This window comes from Sceloporus occidentalis, unplaced genomic scaffold (assembly GCF_023333645.1).
Source record: "Sceloporus occidentalis isolate IW3139 unplaced genomic scaffold, rSceOcc1.0.p SCAF_32, whole genome shotgun sequence".
In the NCBI taxonomy this organism is placed as follows: Eukaryota; Metazoa; Chordata; class Lepidosauria; order Squamata; family Phrynosomatidae; genus Sceloporus; species Sceloporus occidentalis.
The window spans coordinates 948,991-976,242 of record NW_028317012.1 but is presented as its reverse complement, the minus strand read 5'-3'; the positions used below and the strand labels follow the sequence as shown (position 1 = coordinate 976,242).

The 27,252-nt window shown below is 41.0% G+C and overlaps 1 protein-coding gene across 2 annotated transcripts; it reads left to right on the top strand.

Moving 5' to 3' along the window:
• The first annotated feature begins 9,370 nt into the window (after positions 1–9,370).
• On the top strand, positions 9,371–25,807 carry LOC149298440 (ubiquitin carboxyl-terminal hydrolase CYLD-like). 2 transcript variants are annotated; one of them, XM_089487431.1, is made up of 16 exons: positions 9,371–9,880; positions 10,163–10,465; positions 11,091–11,196; positions 11,635–11,733; positions 12,884–13,000; positions 14,640–14,992; positions 15,329–15,494; positions 15,927–16,068; positions 16,170–16,292; positions 17,321–17,412; positions 18,921–18,987; positions 19,538–19,670; positions 20,025–20,133; positions 22,434–22,552; positions 25,206–25,422; positions 25,623–25,807. In XM_089487431.1, the coding sequence occupies exons 1-16, from the start codon at positions 9,371–9,373 to the stop codon at positions 25,805–25,807; spliced, it is 2,841 nt and encodes a 946-aa protein (XP_089343557.1). The 2 variants fall into 2 exon arrangements, with proteins under 2 accessions (XP_089343557.1, XP_089343556.1); XM_089487430.1 differs by having other exon boundaries at positions 14,610–14,992.
• The last annotated feature ends 1,445 nt before the right edge of the window (positions 25,808–27,252 follow it).

Below are 27,252 nucleotides of genomic sequence, written 5' to 3'. Positions count from 1 at the left end.
TAAACATTTTATTTTGACACTTTAAAAAAAAAAAAAAAATTCAATCATAAACCATGAGTTGTTTCACTGCTGACATGAAAATATTTTTCATCTCAGCAGTGAAATTAGAGGTCAATATTAACTGCAGAAATGGCCATAGTCCGCAAGTCTAGTTCAAATGAGTTATAGGTTCCAAAACCACAAAAAGTATGATAGTAACATTTGTGCTTTGTGGATAGTCACACCAAAACAGTGTATCTAGAAAGGTACGCGTCTGGACTTTGACTTGTGTCCATGTTCTTACTAGAATCTTGTGCCCCTTTTAATGTATTAGACGATATTGCTGTCCATTATTAGCAGGCTTAGAAATGTTTTCTAATGTTTCCCAACGAAATTATAATATATGGTTCTGGCTGAAGTTAGATCAAGCATTAAAAATGGAAAGATGTGAGATTGCTTTCTTATCATAGAATCTTGCGTTATCTATGTTTTCATGGGCTGCCAGTTGTTGCCCAATGTTTTTCCAACTTCTAGATTCAGAGTGTTTGGTCTATGTGGCTGAAATCCAAATTTTCCCACAGAGCAGGTAGGAACGCTGGCTCTGCAAATAGATATCCAATATAAATCAAGATAATCTTAACCATGGTTTGTATGGGGGTTTTTAATCTCTACAAAATGTATCCAGTTGAATAGTACTTTTATATTTTTGTGAGTCCTAAAGTACTTGTACTTCTGTGTCGTCAGCTTGAAGAAAAAAAAAGGTATCCTTGCCCCAAAGTGTAAGGCCACGCTGGGTATCTGGTCCCAGTCTTCTCCTTCGGGAGTTGTACTCATAAGGAGATATGCAATTCCCTTTCATCCCAGGCAGAAGGGAAGAAAGGATCTTCTAGTGGCCCACTGCAGTTGATTGGTGATGCTATAAAGTAGGTTGAACCAGACCTCCATAGGCACACTTGTTATAAATAAGGATCCTAGCCGTGTTATTTGTAGATCCACAAGCTTTGAGAAGCAACATGACTACCTGCAGAGATGATATTAAAGACATCATAATTTTCAATCCAAAGAAAGTAAATAAAACATAAAAATTAAACTAAGATTCTTTCTGCATCTGAGTCTAAAATGACTGCTGTTCTAGGTACACCACCGCCCTCATGGGGTTAGTGGATACATTGCATCCTCTAGCAACCAGAATGGAAGCCAAACATTGATGGCTTCAATGATTTTTTTTTTTTTTAAATTAATATTGGTTGCACCCTTTAAATGCCATGGATATTCTTACCCAAGGGGTGCAATGTAAGGACTTTGTTCCACCATACCTTGGGTAATTGGCAGTGATGCCGGTGGCTACTTTTATTTGTATTTAACAGGACTCGGGACCCTTTTATTCCACCGGATAGCGGTTGAAGGTAGTGGGACAGGCATGAGATGGGTTCTGTGGTTCTTGAACAGTTGAATGGTGTATTTAACACCTATACTATTGAGTGTGGGATGGGGGCATGTGTAGGCCCTATGCCCTACCCCCTACCCCCCTGCCGTTTTTGACTCTTTATCCCCTATTCCACCAGACATAGTATAGGGGCCTGGTGGGATGGGGGGGGGGGGGGGGGGGGTTGCCAGTCCATCCCCCTTTAATTTTGATCATGCATTATACCCTCCATCCTGTTACCTGTAGAAGGGCTGGACTCTCTACAGGGCTGCCAGCTGAACACCTTGGTGGGGGGCACTTCCAGTATGGTGGGCTGTTTATCGCCTCCAGCCCATCCCCCTACCTTGTCACTACAACCCTTGTCAATCAAGGTAAATGCACTCTCCAGCCATCCTATGCACTTTAAGGTATATGATAGCTGATTGGCTCCTTTCAATGTATGTGGTATCCACCTTGCATATACATTCTGAGGTATGGTTTATTCCCCACCAGTTAAACCCAACACTGGCTCAGCAAATGTCATGAAGTGGGGGACATTAATTGTCAGACCGCAGGGGAGGCTGAGAGCTGCAGCTTCCCCCTAAGGTAAGTGATTTTTTTTCTCTTTATATAATACATATTAAAGTACTGTTTTTTCCTTTTCCAGGAAAAGCGTGCTTATCGAAATTGGTTTACAGGATCTACACAAATGATTGAGAGGTTATGGGGTTCAGTTAAATAGTGTCATAAAAAACATGGAACTGCAACGATTCAGCCAAAGTTACGTTGCAGAATTTACGGGGCAGCAACTTTAATAACACTGCTTTCAGAAATTAACGTGTTAAATTGGACACCTCTTTGTAATTTTGTTATTTCATTAAAAATATTTTAAATATGTTGCAATTGAAAATGACTTGTTAGGGCACCTGGAACATACACAAGCACCCTAAATTTTGTGTAATAAGGGGTTAAATAGAATTAAACTTTAACTACCCGTGACAAATTGGGCACAGAAAATTCCTACCATGTGAGTTGACAAATGCCAGTGGTAGAATTTTGCATGGAAAGTGTTAAAGTGCCCCCTATTGAAGTATGCTCGCTGTCTAGTTTTCTAATGTATATATGGTTTGATGGGACAAATTGAACTGACTGGTTTCAAAGATGTACCAAACAGGACATAGGCTCAGGGTTATCAGATATGAAAGAAAAAAACGGTTTTGAAATGTCAATATGCTACATATACATTTGCACTCTAACATGCAAGCAAACGTAAAACAAATGGTATTTCTAAACTCCGGAAGAAGTAAGAGTTAGAAAAAGTGGGTTTTAATCATATATTTTTTTTTTATTTGTGTAATAAAGGATTCGAACAAAACTATTGTAAAGAAAGCTCTTCTTTTCCTGAAATAAACAATATGTAACTTGTGTGGGTTCGCTAAACGACAAAGAAGAAACTTACCATACACCACCAAAAAGTTGAAACAGCCATTGTTACGAAGGGTACAAAAATGACAAAACAGCTCTGTTCATAAGGGGTTAAAGAATATCAGCACACATCACATAACAGCAATACGTCTTGCGTCCTGTAATAACGATGCGATCGCTGAAACAGACATTCATGCCAGCCAATCAGCACGCGCGCCAGCTGTCACCGTCTCCAACCGCTGGCCACGAGAAACGCCACTTAGGCCTATTGACCCGCCCGCCGTACGCCTCTACCAAACCTTATTCAAGTCTGGAAATCCCCATGAAGGCGGAGTAACGATTGACTGACAGCCAGTCTGACAAATCCGAACGGGAGATTAGCCACAGCGGGCGGGGGACTTCTGCCAGCTAGGGCGGGTTATTGCTGTCAACCGTGCTACGTTGTGACTGGAAGCGCTGTAGTGTTGTAAATATGAGGTAGTTGTTTATTTATAGCACCAGGGCAATTATTAATTCAAGCGTTGGGGTGGATTTCCGTAGTACCGGAGCCGTATGTCCCCGGTAACCCGCCTCCCTGTGTGAGTGATATGTCCGTTCTTACAGTACCGCAGCATAAATGGTGACTTACAGGAGACTAATGACCGGAGTGCCTGGAACTACATGATGTCCTGCTTACGGTGAGTTATTCCCGGGGACCGCATGCGTTCTGTGAATGGAATAATAATGACAGGAGTCATTCTTCACCTATATAATGTGTCTGTGTATAGGGGGCCGGCGGGGACCGTACGCCCCGTGTCACTGCACGCCCTGTATAGGGGTATAACACGGGAGACATACAGGAAGCGTTTGGGTGAGGGCATTTAATTGCCTGGAGCTGAAGGTTGGGTGTAATAGGGCTGTTAGGGGTAAAAAAGCATACCTAAAAGGGGGCAGTAGGTAGAGGTGGCTTAAACGTGCATCGTTTGTTATATATATTATATACGTTATATGCTATATATTATATATACTACGCGTGCAGATCATCGGTAACTAAGAAATTAAGAAATAATGCACCCATGACACGGAATCTGGCGAATGCCCCATTTATTGCAAAGGGGCATCCAACTTCTTTATTCTGCATCATTGCCCCTCACCCCGGGCATCTGCCCCTGTTACCCAACCATATATATATATGTTTTTTACACATACTTAATTTTACAGGAACTTATTTCTCAGACCCCACTAACACGGATTACCTCAGCATGATGTATATTGTTACGCAGATTGATAGATGTTTAATATCGCCGCTAATTAGTTTCCTTACCGCTGTAAACGCGTAAATCGTGGGTGCAGCTTGTGCGGCTTTCACGTTATTTCTGAACCGCAGAAACTGATTTCATTACATTTATTTATATAGCGCCAGCATAGTCCGTAGCGCGGTGACAGTAGGGGACGCACAATAACACTAAAACATGCTGCTAAAGAAGAAGTGGCCCTGTGAGCTTACAATCTATTACAATTATTTGCAAAATCAATGCTGCTTATCTGTGCTGTGTTTGGATGGGAGGGCAATCAGGCCTCGACTGGCCATCTGGCAAATGCCGCTGGCCAACAGCGACAGACACTCACCCGCTGTGCCGCTTCAAGGGCCAGATATGCCCAGCTGCACGCTACCTGAGCATAAAAACACTGTGTGCGGCTCCACACATTCAGCCGCCGGCCGCACGTAGACTTTTGGCCCATCTAGGCTACCGTTTACCAAGCAGTAAAACCCCAAACCTTACTTGCCCCATCAGGATAGCCACACGTCTATTTCATGCAGGTTTAAAGTCTCTGCTGGACATCAGTCGCATATCTGTAATCAATTGTTATTATTACTATTGTTATTGTTATTATTGACAACAATGTATTCTTTGTTTATTTTTCATTTCCAAGCACAATATTTTGAGATGTTGTCCCGGTTGTCGTTCTATAACCTGATCATTTCGTTTGCTGTGACTCTGAAATGCCCATTTCCCGCTGTACTTTAATAAAAGCATGAATTAAATAATTAGGGTGTTATTTGATTTATTATTTTTCTGTATAGCATTTTATTTTATGAAGCGCTTTGTTAGGAGGCACAGTGTTTCAATGTGTATACATTCTCTGAAAGTGACCTAATGTGTCTTCGATTCAGGAGCCATATGAATATCCCATGCATGTTTACATTCCCGCACTCTATTAGCCTCTACCACCTCTGCTGGGAGGCTGTTCCGTTTATCTACAACTCTCCCAGTAAGCGAAAACTTCCTTACATTACATCTAAGCCTCCTAAATAATAATGCTGTTTTAGAAGAAGTGATTTGGTACATGCATGATCCAGCATTAAAAACATATACATATATATATATACTTTATTATTATTGTTGTTATAAGGTTCCTTTTCATGGAGTGGAAGAATCTTTGTATTCAAAAGAAATCTACTTAGCTGGCCGATCCTTGCGCCAGAATTACGAAAGCAAATGTAGTCCAGGACGCCCGGACTAGCGGTGGGAATGAGTTTACTTTGGAAAACAGCAGTCAAGTCACAACAGTTTATTCTGGGTTACTTTTTATTCTGTTTACAGGGCTTGATAAGTGTCATCAGCCAGAATACCAAACGCTGCCTCCGGCTGCTGCGTAATTCAGCCCCGAGACCTCCAGTTCTGGCGGCCGCTTACACTTTTGCCATCATCTAATACCATATGTCCGGTTTCACTAATTCATGATGTATCAGCTGCCCCCCCCCCCGTCACATTTAGATCCCAACTCAAGCCATTTATATTTCATTACTCAGTGAAACCAGAGATCAAGAAGAAAAGAAAATAGACGATGAATCATTTATGTGTCGCACATTCGTACCGATTCTACGTCCATGGTCACTCGGGACCCGGGGTTAACCCTCGCCCTTCCTTAGGCTGCGACAATAGACTCTCCGGAGTGCCAAAGAACACCGGATCCGCTCGAACATCATGTGCATTCGCCATAAAGTATGGTGACGTCCAATGCATAGAATGGGCCGACTGGACGGGCCGAATGGTATCTATATTGATACGTTCTGGACGGGATCTTTCCTCCAGCCTTTACTCCGCGATTCCTACGGGCGCCATAAAACAGTTATTTAAAATGTCCAAATCTGATGAATCGCAGAACCCAAGGTTTTTCTCTGGCTTAACACAGTCTAGGATGTCATTTAGGTTTCTTTTCACCTCTGATTATAGGGAGCGCCTGGTACACGGAACACATGATGGATAATTACGCTCACCCAGTGGGTGGCATAACCCTTCGTACCCAAACCAACGGAATATAGATTAACCCTTTTTGGCCTCAGTGGTAGACCGATCAGGTTTTCATTGCCTATTGCACCAATTTTTTTATTTTTATTTTACAAATTTTACATTCGTCCTGCGGAAGGCAGGCTTCACTTTTGCGGTTGTGTTACCGTTGGGTGAGACGTACCTGCTGGTATTACTAAAGAATGATATATTCCTTAAATGCGGCAAGTGTTTTGCTGAGATGTTATTTAAGTATTGTTTTTTAAGATGTTTTGTATGGATGCTGCGAAGATCTTGGGCGATATGTCTTATAAGGGGATTTAAATTGCTCCATGGCGTGTGTTTATAATTAATCTTATCATCATAGTAAAGAAAAGCAACAAGAGAATAAGGAAAGAATAACAAAATCCCGGGGCAAATAGTATACATCCCGCTGTGGGGACACGTCAGCGATGTGTAGGGGCAGTTTGTGTATTTAGCAGGTAAAACCCTAGGCACCCGGGTGCAGTCCCAAGCCGCCATTGCAACCTGGCGCCCGGATGCTGTCAGTCCCTGAGCCGGCTCCTTTCTAGTCTAGCATGTTAAAGTCCATCACAGAATCACTGCGGGCAATAGACTTATCAATAGGAAACGATAGCTGTCTGAGAACGTAGCGATGTGTTGGGGCTTCTTTTTGTCATTAGTATCTTTTGATGGTTACTGGGGCGTTCAGCTTCCAACCGTGCGCTATGCTCTAGAGCGATCTGTCAGATAGCAGGCGGATGTCCTTATCTGATGTCTACAATTCTCACAGTGTTCTGGGTGCTCAGAGCTGCTAGTGACAAACCCTTATTGTATATATATATATATATATGTATATATACACACATCCCAGGCGTCCTCGATGCTTCGACTGGGCTCCTAACCTTGTTGCCATTGTACATTGATCTCTATAAAAGCATCTCTGTCTGCATTGATCTTTGTGGCTGTGTTCCTTTCTAGTGCTTTTCTGTATTGATCTTTACGACCGGATCACCTTCCGGTGCTTCTCTACCCTGACGTCAACGTTTTAAACTGTGATTTGGAGCATTTAATAAACATATAACTGACACATCTGAACTTTGTGATACGTGCAGCAAGCTCTTCGAACATAGATGGGATGCGATGCTGATGAGGTTGGTGATCAGGCTGGTAACCCCCCCCCCCCTTACGGATTGAGTGATCCTACTTCATAAGCATGCATGGCTTCATAACTAAATGCAGCGTAATATCTCGATGTGGAAAAAAGTTTTGAGCCGTTCTATGTATTAGAAGGAAAACAAAGAGTTAAACAGAATACCCTACAAAGGAGCACTGAGTTATTTTCATCTGTTAGTGTGTGGGATGAGTGCATATCGCCTCGGCTCAGCGGCTCACCATGAGATGTAAATTATAGCCTTGCGTAATAACCATCCTAAGCTAAAAAAAGAGCAGCTTGTCATTATTATGGTTCTGATGTGGAACGCAGAACATACGATGGTCACTATAACTCGCCATCTTCATGGCCATTCCATACACATATATTGTAACGCAAGCCAAAGACGTCTGTGCTACGGCCAAGCAGTTCTGGCTTTATGCAGCGCCGCTAACAGCAGATCCTATACCAGCCCCGGATGGTTTAGGGACGTGTCTGCTAAGTAGTCTTTAGACCTGAGCTTGGACCTTCGAGGCGAGGATGCCCGTTTGGACCCCCTACGATGTAAGTTTCAGTCGTTTCTGTAGATCACTCGAGATTTTGTGCTGTTATAGACACAGTCTAACATTCTTCGTATAGCGATGTGGTTGGAGGTTAGACAAAACCAACAGATTTCATTATGGTTATTAAAAATGCATTTACTGTACGTTTACGGCACGTTAGCGATAAACGGGGTTGTGTGTAGGAGAATGGTTAAGGAGTGTCACATAATCGCATAAAAAAGAGTTTAGTTGCCTCTTCCCAGGCTGTCCAAGTGAAACCCATGAGGTCTCAGCTCTGTTACACAGAATGACTTCATCGTCTGTGTTGGTGGTGATGGGATGCACCCCAGATCGATCCAGCTTCTCCGACTCAAACTTTTATTGACCAAACCCATGGAAAATTTCAGGAACAGGGTTTCCCTTTTCCAGTGAGGGCTTTAAAACTCATGAATATGACTTAGATTGCTGTAGGTTTCATCCAAATAACACTTGGGTTGAAAAATAGGCTTGTCTTTTGTTTCGGCAAATGAATGGCGTATACTGTTTTGGTAATCTATATCCGCCTTGGTATTTTGTCCAACAATGATAAGTCTGTCTGTGTTGATCCAGAATATGATAATTAAAGTGATACTAGAGGATACACATTACCGAGGTCGGCTTTGTGAGAGAAGGATCAAACGCAGAGCGATGATTTTTGCGTATTTTATTCGTTTATGTTCCTGCATATATATTGTAAAGGTGAGTTTATATATATATATATATATATATATATATATACTTCCTTCATTAAACTTGGCCATTAGGATATAACTTATAGTTTGCTGACCTAGTTGTCTCTCCAGCCAGACCAATGTTACATTTCATTTATTCAAATCTTTACTATGGGGTTAAAAAAAGCTTCCCACGGTCCTGCCTTCATTCCTTTTGTTCCTGTTTTTCTTTACGATGCGTATATTTAATTTTTGTGTTGGATTAATAGTGACAGATATTTCTCATATTGCAAGTATATTTATCATATAATATAATATTTTGGATTCCTATTTGCAGCCGTTAATGTGTTTAGAATTGTAAGATATGTGCGTGTTTATTCTATATGTTTTCGCTTTGTAAAGCTTTAAGGTTTATCATTCTAATATATATATATATATATATATATAAATATAATATTTAAATATTGCATAGAGGTGATCCTTTAAAGATTTTTTAAATTTAACATTAGGATTGTTTTATAGATAATGGAACCAGAGGGGGTGTTTATCATCCCTTTTCCTGCCATAACATGAAATGGAATATACGCTGGACAGAAACATGTATTGTAAAAAACAGATTTACTCATAAAGTACAGATTAAAAAGTAAAGAATCCTGTATAGAATTAGAGATTAAGAGGGCAGCGCGGTTTGTATCTGGAACCAGTTCCTTCTTCATTACTTGATTTCTCTCTTTTCAGGATTCATCTTCGTCGTTTGACTCGCGTCACGCAGATGGCAGCCCCGCAGTTCCCACTATCTGATTATTTCCGTATCTTATAAAATAGTTGTCTTCGTGTTGCTGGTTTGGTGAACTCTTTATCGCTGGCTTTCCGGTCTCATCAACATGACTTCTAATCCTTGGGGACAAGAGAAAAGCAGCTCCACGTACTGGGAGGAGCGAATCTTTTACATCTTGATCCAAGAGGGCAGTTTGGTTGATAAACAGACGCAGAAACAGATGAAGGTTCCCCGGGGCAGCATCGGACAGTACGTTCAGGAGCGCTCAGCGGTGGCGCACAGCCGAGGAGCGCAATCCTCCAAAAGCAAAAAGTTGCAGATCGCCCTGAAAATATTGGAGCAGCCTCACACTCTTCTGTTTGTGGACGAGAAAGATGTCATAGAAATTACAGAAAAGTTGGCAGAAGTGCTTTTGGCTATAAATAACTGCGAGGAAAGGTACAGCCTATTCAAGAACAAGGGCAGGCTTTCGAGAGCCCTTCAGATTGAGCCCGGCTCAGCCGTGAGAGTGTATCTGAGGGCTGGGGATGGACCTTTCCCAGGCGTTGTACGTTACAGAGGACCATTGTTACCCGAACGGTCGCTCACCGGCATTTGGTTTGGTGTGGAGTTATTGGTTAGTTGTATTTTTACCCATTTCACATTAGACGGCGTGAATGTAATACGGTGTATAGCGTTGTTCTTTTTTAACTAAAGCAATCAGATCAATAGATTAATTTTGTTGTAGACAACTTTAATTATATCTAGACTGGGACTAATGGGCATAGCATGGTCTGCTTCCATCTTTGTCTGTGCTGTCACTGTCTTATTTGACTATGACCTTCCTCATGAGTCCTGAACACAAATCTTTTAAAGACATGTCTTCGAAAAACCTTTTACCCATCATACTTTCCTCTAGGAAGATGGCCGTGGTCAGGGATTTACAGATGGCTCGTATCAAGGAAAGCATCTCTTTCGATGTGATGATGAGTGTGGGGTCTTTGTGGCTCTGGACAAGCTGGAGTTGTGCGAAGAAGACGATGAGGAACTAGAGTGTGATTATCCGTCTCCTGTCGACCCCGGACAACCAGAAGTTCCTCCTCTGGAAATTAACTCCAGGGTATCTCTGAAAATCGGAGAGGGGATGGAGTTTGGAACAGTTATATTCTGTGATGTTCTGCCTGGGAAAGAAAGTCTTGGATATTTTGTTGGAGTAGATATGGTGGGTGATTGTTCAATGTATGTACAAATTATGTATGTGTTTGCAAACAACTGTGGCGTGGCCTGATGGTTCAGATATATTTTGTGTAATAGGATGTGGTAGGTATACACAGTGTGTTGCATCTGCCGATTTCACTTAAGGGGACACACTATTGTCCCTGGGAGTCCCGCAAAAAATGAATACATATGAAACTTTTCTTATTCATTCAACCCGCAAAATAAATTACATACATAAACAATACTTTGGGGAGAAGCTGCAGCTCCACTCCTCCTTTTTGTGCCCACGCTGTCACTAAAGACATACCTTACTTTTTGCCATATCTTCCATGAAATTCTCTACCCCTTTCCATGCATCTCTCTTTTATCCTCACATTTGTCAGCATTCCCTGAAAACCTTTGTTGGCTAAAGCTATTCTTTATCGGTATTATCCTCCTGGGTGTTGGGTTCCAACAAGCATGGCCCTCAACACATCACAGTTTCAATATTTCATAGGAATAATCTCATCGTACTTAGTTGTGGAACCTCTTGTTTCTGATTGCAAATAAAATTCTACGTTATAGAGGGTATTTCCCTTAAGATAAGTCTTGGCTCTGTAGTTAATATTGCTTTATCCTCTTTTTTTTAGGACAATCCTATAGGAAATTGGGATGGGAGGTACAATGGAATCCAACTCTGTAGCTTTGCGAGCGTGGAGAGTACTCTACTTCTGCATATAAATGATATCATCCCAGGTACACAATGAAGTTTCAGGGTTTTTGCCTAAAAAAACTACCGGTCGCAAAAGATGCAATTTAACTTTTTTTCCCCAGCACATTTGCTTTAACATTTACAAGGCTAGAATACTTTTCTGGTACACGGAAACAAAAAAAGTCTGGTTTTGGATGAATCTGTCTTATATAGGTGATGATAGAGGCGCAAAGCCTATATTACCCCATCCGTGATTTCTTTTCAAGTGCAGCCCTGGTTTAATTCTGCACTAAAACAGTTTTTAATCAGATAAAGCAGTGGGTTGCCTGGTTGGCTTCCGCCATATTGAAAAGATCTTTCCCACTGACTGCCTGCTTAGATGCCTGCCTGCGTGCATGTATTGTTACGGTGTTTGTCTATGTACTGTGTACTTTCAGGATTTGGAAGTTATTTTAGATGTCATTTCTTTACTATTCTGTTAGAGTCTGTGTCTCAAGAACGAAGGCCTTTAAAACTCGCTTTTACTTCAAGATGCGGCAGTGAGAAAAACTTGTCCAATCACAGCAAACCAAAGGTCACAGGTAATAATGGTAATGCTGGGAAGTTGTGGGCCATACACGTGTAGTAGAGATGTTATTAGACATGTGTGCTCAAAGCTTTGTCATATACTGTTCAGATCCAGTACTAGTCCAAGGCCAGCAGAGGGTTAAATCTGCACATCCCATGATCCTCAGCTGGCCTGTGCCCAGCTCACCCTAAGTAATATGTAGTTTAGCAGAAACTGGAGCTGTAATAAAGAGATCCGCTATGCATCACCAAAAGCAAGGCTAAGATGGCCATGCTGGTTCACGTGGAACACGTGGTGGGCCCTTTGGCCCTATTTCCCCCCACAATGAAGCATGAACCTCGGGGGTTCAATAAATAAATAATGTATGTGTTTGCAAACAACTGTGGCGTGGCCTGATGGTTCAGATATATTTTGTGTAATAGGATGTGGTAGGTATACACAGTGTGTTGCATCTGCCGATTTCACTTAAGGGGACACACTATTGTCCCTGGGAGTCCTGCAAAAAATGAATAGAGCTGTAATAAAGAGATCCGCAATGCATCACCAAAAGCAAGGGTAAGATGGCCATGCTGGTTCACGTGGAACACGTGGTGGGCCCTTTGGCCCTATTTTCCCCCACAATGAAGCACGAACCTCGGGGGTTCAATAAATAAATAAATAAATGTGTGTTCATCCTTTACCCAAAGGGCAATTTGGAGAATAGTGGAGGCCATGCCGGCAAGACAGGTTACTTTTAAACACCTGTTCTTTCTGGTAACTTGATTAGCACTATAGTGTGCAGAACTATTTAATTAATGTGAGTTTTATTTGAAAGAGGTATTTCCATGGAAGGATATGATGTGTTGAGCCAAGTGGTTGACAGATGTATTTGTAATTCTTCCTGTTTTTAAGTATTATATAACCTTAGTAGGAACCTTCTTTGGAGAGGGCTGAATATTGTCAACATTTCCGAAAGTGACGTAGATATACTTATACCCTAATATTTTACCTTTTGCACGTAATAGACTGGTATTTAGTCCTTTATTGAATGTAGCAATAGAATCTTTTCTGGCAATATATTCTGTATTTCTACTTAATGGAATCAATAAGATTTTTGCTTCTAAAAGTACATGCATGTTGGCAGCAAGAATAAATATTTATTGTTCTGTGTCTTGCTGTAGCAGGATCTACCTCAGATTCAGGAAGCAGGAGCCGTTCAGAGTTTTTCTATACTTTAAATGGCAGCTCTCTTGAAACTCCACACCCGTCAAAGTCGAAGAGTTCTTGGTACATGGAAGAAGGTACAAGAGATATTTGGTGCAGTCTCATCACATGAAAAGATACTCTGCCTTTTTCACAGTAAATTTCAGAAAATCATAGGTAGTTCATAATAACTGTTTATGTTTCAGGAACTCGTGAGCGATCGCCCAGAGGACCTGCTGGTATTCAGGAGAGCAGCCGCTGTGAGAGTAGGTTAACCATTTCTGCTTCTTGATTTTAGCTTTTCTACATAAAGCTGGTTAGTTTTAAGTGTCTTGCATGTCAGATCTATACATCCCTGGGGTAATTGGGGCGATGGGCTTATCCATCTTTGTCTCTGGGTTTAACTCGTAGTCTGAAATTTAATTCATTAATGGAAAGCATTTCTTGACTTTAGCAGTACAAGAGAAATAAACTGTATAATTAAGTAAAGCATTCGCTGTAGGTATGATTTTCTACTTGCATTGCATTATGTAGCTCACCATACGAAAAGGATGTGAAATGCTCGCCAAGAACAGACAGCCACTTCACCTTCTGTCTTTTGTTGCGCCCCCACTTGAGAGCAATTCAAAGTTCAGCTCTCTTGTGCCAATACAGAGGAAAAAAACATTATCTAGATATCAGTCTAGTCTCACCCAAAAGGCCAGTCTAGAACATAAACGAGCAGCAAATTTCCTTTGCACAAGAAAACCCACAACCACAGATACACAATGTTTTTTATTTTATCACCACCCTGACATCTGCAGCCTCATCAGTGAAGTAAAGATGGTATCGATGTAGGCATAAGAGAGCAAAGAGGTTTACTCTTGGGGTGAACCCCAAAAGATCCTCAAAGAGTAAAATGTCATACAAAAAGGATGTGAGATGCACGCCAAGATTAGACAGCCACTTCATGGTCTGTCTTACGATGCGCCCCCACTTCAGAGTATCTCAAATTTTAGCTCTCTTGTGCCATTACAGAGAAAAAAAATCTTTATCTAGTTACCAGTCTGGTCCCACCCAAAAGGCCTGTCCAAAATCTAAATGAGAGGCAAATTTATTTTGCACGAGGAAGCCAACAACACCAGGCATACATTTCTTTTTATTTATTTATTTTATTTATTTATCTAGAACCTAAACGAGTGGCAAATTTCCTTTGCATGAGTGAACCCACAACCGTAGATGTAAATGAGAGGCAAATTTATTTTGCATGAGGGAACCAGCAACCCCAGACATACATTTATTTTTCTTTTATTGATGCCCCGAGATCTGCGGCCTCATCAGTGGGGTACGGTTGGTATCCCTCTAGGCTCGAGAGAAAGGAGGTCCACGTCTGGACTCACCTTTATGCTTAAGGTGAACCCTAATAGATTCCCGAAGAGTGAGATACCATACAAAAAGCATGTGAGATGCTCGCCAAGAACCGCCACTTGATAGTCTGCCTTATAGCTCTCTTGTGCCATTACAGAAAAAAATTCACATTTACATATCTGGTCCAACCCAAAAGGGCAGTCCAGAACCTAAAGGAGGAGCAAATTTCTGTATGGCATTATGTAGCTCATATGCAAGGAATTATTGTTTCTCCTTAAAACATTCCCACTTATTATTGATTGGGGAGTTAATTGTGTGTGTCTATCTGAGGTTTATATATATATAAATTATTTTTTTTAGTTGTTGAAGATTCTGTGAAATCGTTAACAGAGACATCTCCATCAGCCTATGGACATTGCTCTCCTCCTCTACAACCTCCTCCAAGCAGCTGCTCACCCAGCGAGAACAGATTCCACTCCCTGCCTTTCAGCCTCTCCAAGATGTCCAGTACCAACGGCACCATGGGACACACACCACTTTCCTTATCGGTTCAGTCAGTCATTGGCGAGTTAAACAATGTATCCCTTCAGGATAGCCCACCTGGACCTTCCCACGTATCAAATCTGCATGGCCTAGAGGTGGGGTCGCTGGCAGAAGTAAAGGAGAATCCTCCTTTCTATGGGGTGATACGCTGGATAGGTCAGCCTGCAGGAGTCAACGAGATGTTGGCTGGACTGGAGCTGGTAATTGTTATCGGGATAACGTAACTATTTTAAGATGCATCTCTTTAGTTCATAGATCTGATTGCAATGCCCTACATAACTGAGCTAATTTGCTGAGAGAATTGTCTTTTTCATTAAGCTTTGAGCTGTCTAACATGTTAAGAGAAAGAGCTTGATCGTATATTTTTCATTTAAATCTGTCCTCTAAATGAAATAACCTCTTTACCAACAGCATACTTTCAGATATGAACTTAAATTTGCATCCTTACACTCTACAATAGCTGCTGTGCTACTTGTATTTACTCTTGCTTGTATATAAACCCGTTTGCCAGTTTTAATGGACCGTTCCTATTCCAGGAGGATGAATGTGCAGGATGCACAGATGGCACTTTCAAAGGGACAAGATATTTCACTTGCGCCCCCAAAAAAGCACTTTTTGTGAAGCTAAAGAGCTGCAGGCCAGATTCCAGGTTTGCATCACTTCAACCAGTGTCCAACCAGATTGAACGATGTAACTCTCTAGGTAATGAATTATAGTGACCGGCGCTTGCCCATTTTGGCTTAGACTGGACAATGACGTAGCTTTAAACAAAGGTTGGCTAACTCAGCCCAAATGTAGATTATCCAGAATATTATACTAAAGGGAAAGCTGTGTATGTTCTATATTCCTTTAGCATTACATTATTATTATTGTTTAATATATAATTTATTAACTACATTATTGCCTTTTTTTCTGTAATTTCCTACAACATTGTAAAGTTCTGTACAGAGTATCTTTGTTTTTGTAGGTTGGTGGTTTTAACAGGAAAAAACCTTCAGAAGTGTTCGTTGCACAGTCCTTAGTAATTACAATTGAGCTTTAGAAGGATTCAAGATGCACATACTTTTATAAAGATTCTCTTTGTCACGATAGACAATGGAAATAATGAGAAATAAAGGTTATCTTCTTTTTAAGCATTTGGAGGATACCTGAGTGAAGTAGTAGAAGGGAACACTCCTCCAAGGACCGAGAAAGAAGGTTTGGAAGTCATGATTGGGAAGAAGAAAGGAATTCAGGGACACTATAACTCTTGCTATCTTGATTCAACATTATTTTGGTAAGATGTAAAAAAACCCCTCTCAAAATAAGCATAGTGAGGCAACACACCTAAAAGCAAGACATTTATATCAGATGTAATTATTACCCCCTCTTTTGCAGCCTGTTCTCCTTTAGCTCAGTCCTGGATTCCGTCCTTCTGAGACCGAAAGAGAAAACTGATGTTGAATATTACAGTGAAACACAAGCCTTGCTAAGGACAGAGATTGTGAACCCACTCAGAATGTAAGGCATCTCAATTTCAATGAGTGATACGTAGATGTGTCCACCATATTAATTAACCAGGGTGTTTTCATGGCTGGCATCCTTTCTGTTCGGTAATAATTCTGTCTTCACGCGCTGGGCATGCATGGACCTGAAATAGAGTTCAGAACTATCTGAGACCATATCATTCCATCTCATTTCCACTTGAGTACATGGTTAGGGTACTTGAGCTACCAACTTAGTGACATTCAACTGTGCTGATAGCTCTAAAAGAAAGAAAAAGGTTCTGTACAATAGACCTTAAAAGCATGAGGTTTCTTTTGCAATAAGCATAAATATCACAAACAGAATGTAAGAAGTGATATCCGCACATAAATTACAAGCAAGTGCAGCTCTTTGCCTTTTGAGTCTTTCGAGAGTAATTACCACCTTTAAGAGCTTTTACATTATTCGCCAGAAGTTCAAAACCTATATTGTGAACACTTTTTTATATATGGTCATATATATATATAACATGGTGTAAAACTACCCTCCTGATGTTACAAACTTTGACAGGTAATGGTAATGCTGACCTTTTACTAAGATCTCTTTAGACTGCTTCATACTTTTATTAATCCTAACACAACAGATGGGGGCACTTCTTCTTGTTCCCAGCACTGTGCAAGTACACAATCCATGGATAAATAAGATTGCACTCTTATTGGGAAAATCATTTATTCCCATTTAAAGACAAACTGGAAAGTTGTTCTGTGTGAATGTATTATTTTGGTGGAATCAACAGTTCACAGTTTGCGCTTGTCGATCAACTTTAGTTACATTGTCGCTTTGTTATTAATTAACAGCAAATAATTGTAAAGTAGAAAACAGCATGACATTCGCAAATGTTCTTTTATATTTCAGAACACTAGTTATCTCAAAATCTGCAATCATTATCTGACAAACAGCCAGGCAGCAAACCGCTACTCAGATTAATACAATTTATTCTATGTGTTGGAGGTGTTATTAGGGTTTATGTATGCTTAGTCACCCTAATGTGTTCTCCCTTTTAGTTATGGATATGTTTGTGCAACCAAAATTATGAAACTGAGAAAGATTCTAGAGAAGGTAGAAGCTGCATCAGGATTCACTTCAGAAGAAAAAGGTTAGTTAATGTTATTAGTATTTTATGTATCGTGTTTTTTTCGGAATGGCCATATAAGAATACCATATAGCACATTGTAAAAAAGACCTGGGTCTTATCTGAAACCAGAAGGCGTCTTCACCAGTTATTTGTGCTGAGCCACTGGACATGACAGCATATCCCAGGGCTCCACGTTAGAAGGGAATACAGACTACAGTTGTGGCCAAAAGTTTTGAGAAGGACACAAGTATTGGTCTTCACAAAGTTTGCTGCTTCAGTGTTCTTAGATATTTTTATGAGATTTTACTATGGTATACTGAAGTATAATTACAAGCATTTCAAAGGCTTTTATTGACAATCACATTAAGTCTATGCAAAGCATCAATATTTGCATAATCAATGATTAGAGTTTGTCAGAATGTGGGGGGGGGGGTGTTTGTCCGCCCGCCTCTTGAAGATTGACCACACATTCTCAACGGGATTTGGGTCTGGGGAGTTTTCTGGCCATGGACCCAAAATTTTGATGTTTTGTTCCCCGAGCCCCTTAGTTATCACATTTGCCTTATGGCAAGGTTCTCCATCATGCACGTCACCAAACTGTTCTTAGATGCTTGTCTCTCTTGAGCCCCCTGACGCATTCTTCACAACAATTGAACCTTGAAGCTCTTGAAGATCCTATAAATGGTTGATTTGGGTGCACTCTTACTAGTAGCAATATCCTTGCCTGTGAAGCCATTTTTGTGCAAAGCAATGCTGACAGCACGTGTTTCCTTGCAGGTAACCATGGTTAACAGAGGAAGAACAATGATGTCAAGCACCATCCTCCTTTTAGTTTTTCCAGTCTGTTATTCTAACTCAGTCAGCATAACAGAGTGATCTCCAGCCTTGTCCACGTCAACACTCTCACCTGTATTAACGAGAGAATCACTGACATGATGTCAGCTGGTCCTTTTTGGGGCAGGGCTGAAATGCAGTGCAAATGTTGTTGGAGGATTAAGTTCATTTTTGTGGCAAAGAGGGGCTTTGTAATCGATTGCAATTCATCTGATCACTCTTTATAACATCTGGAGTATATGCAAATTGCCATCATCTAAACTAAGGCAGCAGACTTTGTGAAAATTAATACTTCTGTCATTCTCAAAACTTTTGGCCACGACTGTGCACAAAGACCATTGTAGGGTAAATGGGCTGGTTAAAAGGGAATCTCTAGTGGGGCACTGGAAAGTCTGATCCCTCAGTAGGTTGATCTGCCCATGGTAAGGTGCACAGCCACTTCCACCCTCTTGGAGTTCTATGGTTCATTGGCACTGGTAACTCTGCTGAGATCATTGAAAGTTTTGACAACTGATGTTACTAGCATCTGATAGCCGGGGCATGGTCAGTAACACAGAGACATCCACCTAACGCCACTCACATGTCAAGTACGCTCCATATGTCCTTAGTCTTGGCTAACAAATATAGGCGTTAAGTTGTATAGACCATTAGACCTATTAATTGGACACAATTAATTTTTGGTTTTTTTCCAACAGATCCAGAAGAATTTCTGAATATCTTATTCCATCATATATTAAGGGTGGATCCCTTGTTAAAAATAAGGTGCGGTTTTGTGATTTTCATTGCGTGATAGTGAATAGTAAATATAGATGACAGGTGTATTTATTTTATTGATGTATTCCCTTGTAATAATGAATGACACAACAAACGGCGCGTTGAAGTTTCTGTTTCATTTTAAAACACCGAAACTCAAAAAAATGTAAGGTGGTTTCATGATGGTAATAATTTGTTAAGATCTAGCGCTTCTTAAATATAAACAATTTGATAACATCTGCCATTGTGTGGTATGGGGTTTTTGTTTACTTAACACAAAGCTGTTGTAGAGAAGTAGAAATAATTGTCAGTAAAGCATGGATATGTCTGTAAATAAAACAAAGTGTTCATTACCAGTTGGTGGAGCCACTACTCGCTGCAGTAATAGCTTTATGTACCTGTTTTGCACACAGTGTCGGAGCAAAGGTGGTCATCGCGTGTCAGCTCCTGGTTGTTTGGATGTTCATTTTTTATATAATATTTGATGCTGTTGATCACCTTTTTTGTTTATTGCTAGATGATGTACAGTACATCGGTAAATTTGTGCTTAACCTTTCAGATCTGCAGGTCAGAAAGTTCAAGACTGCTACTTTTATCAGATCTTCATGGATAAGAACGAGAATGTGGGGGTCCCAACTATCCAGCAGCTACTTGAATGGTCGTTCATCAATAGCAGCCTAAAGTTTGCAGAGGTTTGTTTGGGACACATTGCTTTTGAGGGGCTTAATATTAGTTAAAATGCGGGAGAGCTCACAACAGGGCACTCAGGCGAAAGCACCAGAAAAGCCCAGGGGTCTTGATCTGGCACTGGTTACATAGAGTTTTGCAGAACAAGACCCCTGGGCTTGTCTGCAGAAAGAGTGATAGCTGTGACATGTATAAATCAAGCCTCCCACTGGGTAGCACTGTCACTTGAAACTGACTCAATGCCACTTCATTGAAATCAATCCCACATATCTCCTAAAACCGCTTCCACTTGTTTAAAGTTTGATTGATTAAACATTTTAAAGCGCCAGCCCTTTCTCTCTCTTGTTTTATTCCTTCAGGCTCCTTCTTGTTTGATAATCCAGATGCCTCGATTTGGTAAAGACTTCAAAATGTTCAACAAAATATTCCCTTCTTTGGATCTGAACATTACAGACTTACTCGAAGACAGTGAGTAAAAATTGCCATTTTCTTTTAAATAGCTTTGGTCCCGGGTGTAGAGAGCGTGTGTGTGTGTATTGATAATTTAGTTGTAACTGCTTTCAGGGAAAAAGTAGACACAGTTAAATATTTAAAGAGAAACATTTCATAAAAAACAAAGCCATGTTTGTAGTTAATAAATCTAAATGTTAAATTGGCTGTGTTCATATTCACACAACCAGGCTATACGAGAGCTGCGTAAAATGGAACCAACAGCCCTGCTCATCATAGGAATCCCACCTAACCTTTTCTCCACAAGTTTGTTACATGCTCTGCCTCCCCATGAACATATATATACAATGCCTGCCTGTTCCTGAGTATGTGAATGGGGAGCAGGCAAGCATCATCTATCCTTGGGGCGACATGCATGTCAAACTGCCTCATGGTGTAAAGGTAAGGTGTAGCATCTCCAATGCGAATGGTAACCAGTTCAATCCCCTGGGGTCCTTGTGTTTAAGATTACAATTTTATAGTTGCTATATATATATATTTATACATTTTTAAACAGGGTGCATTCGAGTATATAAGGTCTACAGAAGTGCCAAATTTCTGACCATGTGGGTGGTGCGGTGGTCAGGTGTCTTATGCGCCATATAAAAGGTTGCTGGTTCAAGTCCCATGAACCCTAACGGCAGTGTTGGTTGGGGTTGTGAGTGTCTCTGTGTGACAATATGTTTGGATATGTCAGGGTTCATGGAAAATTGAGTCACAAGATAACACTTTTATGCCGCTATGTAAAAATATTTTAAGTGTAAAACAAAAGCATATCTACGCGTGATCAAACCAGCAAACTTGCGCATGATAGGCATCCCACCTAACCGGTACACCACAAGGTTGTTACATACACTCATCCCCCATGGACTAATAAAGCCTCACTGTTTCTGTGTATATGTGAGTGGGGAGCAGGCACGGCTCATATATCCGTGTGGCGGAACAGCTTCCAACTACTTCTGTGGTGCGGAGGTTAGGTGTAGAGCCTCTGATACAGATGCTTGCTGGTTCGATCCCCCTGGATGCCTGCGTATATTATTATAGTTTCTTTATATATATAGACATGTATAGAGAGAGGTTGAATTAAAAGATATGATTACCAAAAAAGCTTCGAATGCTTGGCCACGCGGGTGGCACAATGGCCAGGTGTCTTATGCACCATACTAAAAGGTTGCTGGTTCAATTCCCATGAGCCCTAACAGTAGCAGTGGTGGTGGTGTTGGCCTTAGCTTGAGCACTTGAGTCGGTGTGGTTGTGTATGGGTATGTTTCTGTTTGTGTGTGATGGCGTGTTTGCATATGTTAGGACTCATGGGAAATGAATCACAAGATAAGGCACCTGTTTTTATGCCGCTATTTAAAAATAAAATTTTGCACTAATAAAACATATAAGGTGTGCAGCCATATATGATGGTATTTATATATACACACCATACAAGAGCCACCAGGAATTGAACCCACAAACTTTTATATCATAGGCATTCCACCTAAACACCGCACCACCACATTCTTAGACATAAAACCTCCTCCATGCACGTATGATGCCTCCTCCATGGACATGTGATGCCTTCCTGAAGCTGGATGCATATGAATACACACAGGTTATAATATACCCATGGGCAGGCAGAGAGTCTACCTTACCCGATGGTTTATAGGTTTGGTACATAACTCCCTATCCAAACAGTCCTTGGTCCCACTCCATATGAAAGCTGCCAACACAGGGGGCGTGTGATAGTCTATAGGTTTTCCACCATCTCAAACAAAATATTTTGTGCTGTGTGCCCAAAAACGACACCACCAAATGGAATTTGAACGTGAGACTTTGTGGCATATGGTGATGTTTAAGTGTACGTCTCCAGTCGCAGCTAGATCATTCCTCTAGCGACACCCTGTGGAAGTAGAGTTTATGCGTGCGGGAATATAGTGTGAGTGAGACAGCGTGAGTGAGATACTCTGTGGTGCTGACATCTAGCGGTGCAGCGTTGTCAGCACACAGGGCCTTTACAGGATTCAGGCATCAATTCCTTTTTACACCACGCTGCCTGTGGTTTATTTGGAGAAAGTTGAGAAACACAAAATTGTTTCATTTTTTTTTTTTTTTTTTATTAAAGATAAATACACATTTTTCTACTCATTATCAGACTCACATCCAGATATTTTGCTTTATAAAAAAATAAAAAAAAACACAAGTTAGATGCAAAAAGGATCACATTAGAAGCGTAAATAATGTTCTTCACTACATCGTGGTCGACTCAGATGGATTTTCCTCTGTGGTTACAGCTCCCCGGCAGTGCCGAATCTGCGGCGGTCTCGCGATGTATGAATGCAGGGAGTGCTACGACGACAGCGATATTTCTGCAGGGAAGATAAAGCAGTTTTGTAAAACTTGTAACACGCAGGTAAAACACAGATGCAACGTCCTTAGCGCTTTGTTTATCTTTGTTTATCTTATGCATTCACATGTCAACGATTTACACAGCAAGTAGAACAAAACATAAAGAACTGTTAACAATGAATCACTTATTTTGATACTTGTGAGAATATGTTTATCGTTGGCACACAGCTTTATTGGTGATGTGGTGAGCGCCTCTTGTGTCCTTTCTCCTAACATAATTAGATATTACTTTATATGGCTATTAAACATGTCATCTTAGCTGCCTGGCTGTGAATTAGAAGGCTCGCTTCCATCAGGTTTCTCTTACAAATTAGTCCAAAATCCACACTTAGAAATGCATTATTAATTATGCTTAATGCAGGGTCCAATCTGTCTCTCAACCAGAGGGAATGTATATCATCAGGTACAGATAACATGACATGATTGCACCCACTGTATGTCGTTTACAACTTACAGTTACGCGAATAAACCTTGCTAGGTATCTCTTCCACAGCAGCGCATAACCTTCCTAGGTAATTAGTTAATGCTTCCAGCAGTGCAGGATATGGGCGTTTGTTGGCCTTGACTCCCAATACGTTTGTATGGCTCTGTGTCACTCCCTTACCTCCGTCCCTGCTACCAGTCCCTGGAGGGGGATGAAGTCCTGGCAGCAGCGCATCCATTGCACCCACGGGCACATATATCCTTAATCCCCGCAGCACTCCTGGGGACAGGGAGAATCAGCAACACTACCACACGGCGTCCATTGCAAGTACTGGCGTTGCCCTTTTCCAAGATGACGCCATCTCCCTCAAGTAAACTCAGATGTCACATCAAGGGGGCAGGGCTTCAACAATCACAATGCTGAGCAGTTTAGCCCCTTAAGGACAATGGGCGGTTCCTAAACCCATTGAAAACAATGCATTTTGAGCCGTACATGTACAGGCTTTGTCATTAAGGGGTTAAAGCCGCCTCTCACTCTCCTACCTATGCTCGGATATTAAGACTGGTTCTGTGTCCTTCTTGTCCCTGGCCTTATCCTATATCTAACTTAGCATTATACCTATCCAATGCTTGCTTAAATGTCTTCACTGTATTAACATCTACCACTTCTACTGGAAGGCTACTCCATGCATCCACTACCCTTTCAGTAAAGTGATATTTCCTGATGTTACTTATAAACCTTTGCCCCTCTAACTTAAGTTAGGAGCTGTCATGCCCCATCTAGGCTGCGGAGCTGCATATCTCTGTTTTTCCCTTTTTTCTGTAATCCGTTCCTGGATTTCCATATGCTCTGTTCTGTGCTTCTGATTCCTTGATTCCAGTTCTGCTCTTTGCTTCAGCTCTGTTTCCTTTATAAGGTGCACCCCACCCATTTGTTATGTTTGTCTGAGTCTGCAGTCTAAAGGTATGTTCTTCTCTGTTCTGTGTATAGGGTCAATGTTCAGTTTCAGCTTTAGTTATTCAGTAGGCAAGGTTTAGTGTTAGGGCCCACTGAATACTGGAGTACTTTGGTGTAGTGGTGGGCTAAGCATACTATAGCCATATGATGTGATGGACTCTCCAATTGTTATCACATAGTCCTAGGCTAGTTCCTGTATTCATGTGTGTATATCTCTTATGTGCCTTTGCCCTCCACTCCCTGAATCATCTGAGGATCTCGGTTCCTCTCTTCTCTCCCCATGTCCCTGTTAAGATTTCCTATCCTTGCTTAAAGGAGAAGTGTCTAAGGATCTTGACTCCTTACTCCATCCCCTGTGTTCCTTGCCTTGTTCCCTGTCCTTTGTTGTGTCCTGTACCATGTATTAATTGTCTGGTTATGTTTCTTGCTCGGTCTCCTTGTCCCCCTCGCTTGCTTTATCCCCCTTGCTTGCTATGTTTCAGCTGATACTCTGCTTAGCTTCCATACTTGCATCCTGCACATGATTCTAGTGCTATATCTCATGCCTGCTCCAGGGTGCCTACAGGATATCACTTTTTGTTTTGTTCTGGACAACATCAGCTGTTATGTCAGGGCGGTGGTATGTGGCTGCACAACCCTAGATGCTCAACACCTGGGTGAGTGCAGTCCCCCTGCACCAGGCCCTGTCCCACTGACAGGAGCCAGTTTTTTTTTTTTGTTTTTTTTTTGAATCTTTGTCATCTCCTCGGCAAGAAAGTATGTTTCCTCTGAAGCTTCCCCCCCTTCTCCTAAAATGTAGCCACATTGTTTTGACTACTATAGATGCTATACCTCCTATAAATGTATATAGTGTATTCTTCTAAAGCTGATGGTGCCAAGATTTAAAAATTGTTTGATTTTATGGACAGGGATTTATGGACCTCTACCTATAACAGAGAAAGAGCTATACGGTGACATCTGGTTAGCTAATAAGGAAGTAGAAAAGTTTACTAATATAAACAAATTTATTTCTATAACTTCACTTTGCAGCACAACATCTTTATGGTAAACATAAATAAAATAAATACATCTCATTTATTCTGAATAGTTTCTTGGCGATTAGAATGCAGCTGGAATTCGCATCATGGTCGCCGATCAGAAAATGCAGATTTTCAATGAATTAATAGCACAATAAAACTAAAAATGTGTTTATTTATAGTGACAAATGTTTGCCTTTTGTGTAAGATTTGCTGACCGGTTAAATATCACATTAACGCTAATTCCTCTCTCTGTTAAGGTTCACCTTCACCCCAAGAGGCAGCATCACAAATTCAACCCAGTGTCCCTTCCCAAAGACCTCCCAGACTGGGACTGGCGACATGGATGCATACCCTACCAGAAGATGGACTTGTTTGCAGTGTTGTGCATTGAAACCAGTCACTACGTGGCATTTGTCAAGTACGGCAGGGACGATTCTGCTTGGGTGTTTTTTGACAGCATGGCAGACCGGGATGGTGTGTATATTAAACTGTGTTTTTTTGTTTTTTTTTTTTTTTTGTTTTTTTTTTTGTTTTTTTTTTTAACCCTGTAAACATGTTTTGTTTTGTTTTAAAGGGATAGAAGGGCATTCTGTTTCCTCGCTTCCCGTTGTGCGACTACAGAATACATACTAAAAACATGATGCCAGCTGTTTTTCCTCTCTCCTTGCCTACAGGTGGCCAGAATGGGTTCAACATTCCACAAGTTACCCCCTGTCCGGAGGTGGGGGAATACCTGAAGATGTCCCTAGAAGAACTCCATGCCTTAGACTCTCGGAACATTCAGGGTTGTGCTCGTCGGCTCTTGTGTGATGCATACATGTGCATGTACCAGAGCCCCACAATGAGCTTGTATAAATGAACAACTAACCTGTTTTTGGCTCACTTACATAGTTATTTTCTGATGCATCCCTTTCTACAAAAGTGACTTGTGGACCTTGTCCATCTTCCCCCACTTATGTTGCTTCCGTATCCATTTAACTCCTTTGCTGCCAATTCCTGTTGGTGACAAACTGTTTAACAAAACATAGTAAACAGAAAAAACTTCACAGAATGTATTAACACAGGGAATGGAACAGTTGTTAAAGCTTTAAGTTCTATCAGGTCCTTCTGTTTGAGAAAGTATTAAACAGCACAAGTATAAATGGCTTTCGGAATGGAGTCATTTTTGCAGGCAATGTTGGCTTCGGAACTTGCAATCTCATCCTGAAACGCGAGGCCTTGGAGCATTTATCGAGTAAGAATGTTTCCAAATTCATAGACAACCTTTTGGTTTTTGAGGGTGTTTTCAAATAGGAAAATTATATACAAAACATGACCATAGTGGCTATGGTGAGCGTGTAATTTGCACTAAGTTAATGGTTACGTAAGTGTGGCATTTGTATTTAATTTCCACATGATATTCAATAAAATGTAATAAATTTATTAAGCTGAACGCTTTGTATCTCCAAAATTCATAGGGCTCCTTGAGATAACAGGTTCCCTCACCCACATTTGGGGACCGCTCCAAAGCTTGCAAACATTGAATGTTGGAAGACAAGGTTTTTTTTTTTTTTTTTTTTTTTTATAAAAACAAGTTGTTTGCATAACCAAGTTTCTATGAGCGACGCAGGATTTTTAGTTTTTGTGAGCACCACCTACTGTCTGTAAATTATATTTCTTTAATTAAAGGTACAGTTGAATGTCCTTGGCACCTGCTATGAAAGAAGAATGCATATTAAAGTACTCTGGGGTCTTCTTCCATTCTGAAGAATGCATATTAAAGTACTCGCAGTTACTTACCTAGAAGGGTTGTCTGCAGGTGTTGGGTAACTACCGTAATACTTTTTAGCCTGTCATTAACTTCAGCTCGACGGCCTCTGGGAAGTTACAGAAAAGCAGGAGGGTTATTCCTTGGTGAAGAATTCCATCTCTTTACTTACCCGTGCTTTATAAATGGCCCGTGACTGCTAAACCCGCTAGTGCTGGTCCTTCGTAACGGGATGACATGTCACTAAATTAGCATGTGCTGTGGAAGCAAAACGTATCCAAAGGAATTAATTTAAATACCGGTACATATAGCAGCTGTGCCTTTAACAGGAAATGCAAACTGACTGTTTTCAAGTTAACAAAAAATATTAAGTGCTGTTTGTAATGTTGAAGGAAAATGCTATCTTGTGGCTAAAAGATGAAAAGCAGCCATCGGTGGAGCAAACCAGTCAAAGAATAGACTTTTACACAGAGGCCCAAAACATGAACCTGCAAGGCTCCCATATACGGGTCAGTCATATACAGGATACACGATCACCATGATTCATTGCCCAGTGT

Bases quoted from the DNA above. Each gene is read 5' to 3' on its own strand.
- LOC149298440 (XM_089487430.1), top strand. From the start codon at position 9,371: ATGACTTCTAATCCTTGGGGACAAGAGAAAAGCAGCTCCACGTACTGG. The intron at 9,881-10,162 runs GTTAGTTGTATT...ACTTTCCTCTAG, and splicing joins GGTTTGGTGTGGAGTTATTG to GAAGATGGCCGTGGTCAGGG. The intron at 15,495-15,926 runs GTAATGAATTAT...CTTCTTTTTAAG, and splicing joins TGAACGATGTAACTCTCTAG to CATTTGGAGGATACCTGAGT.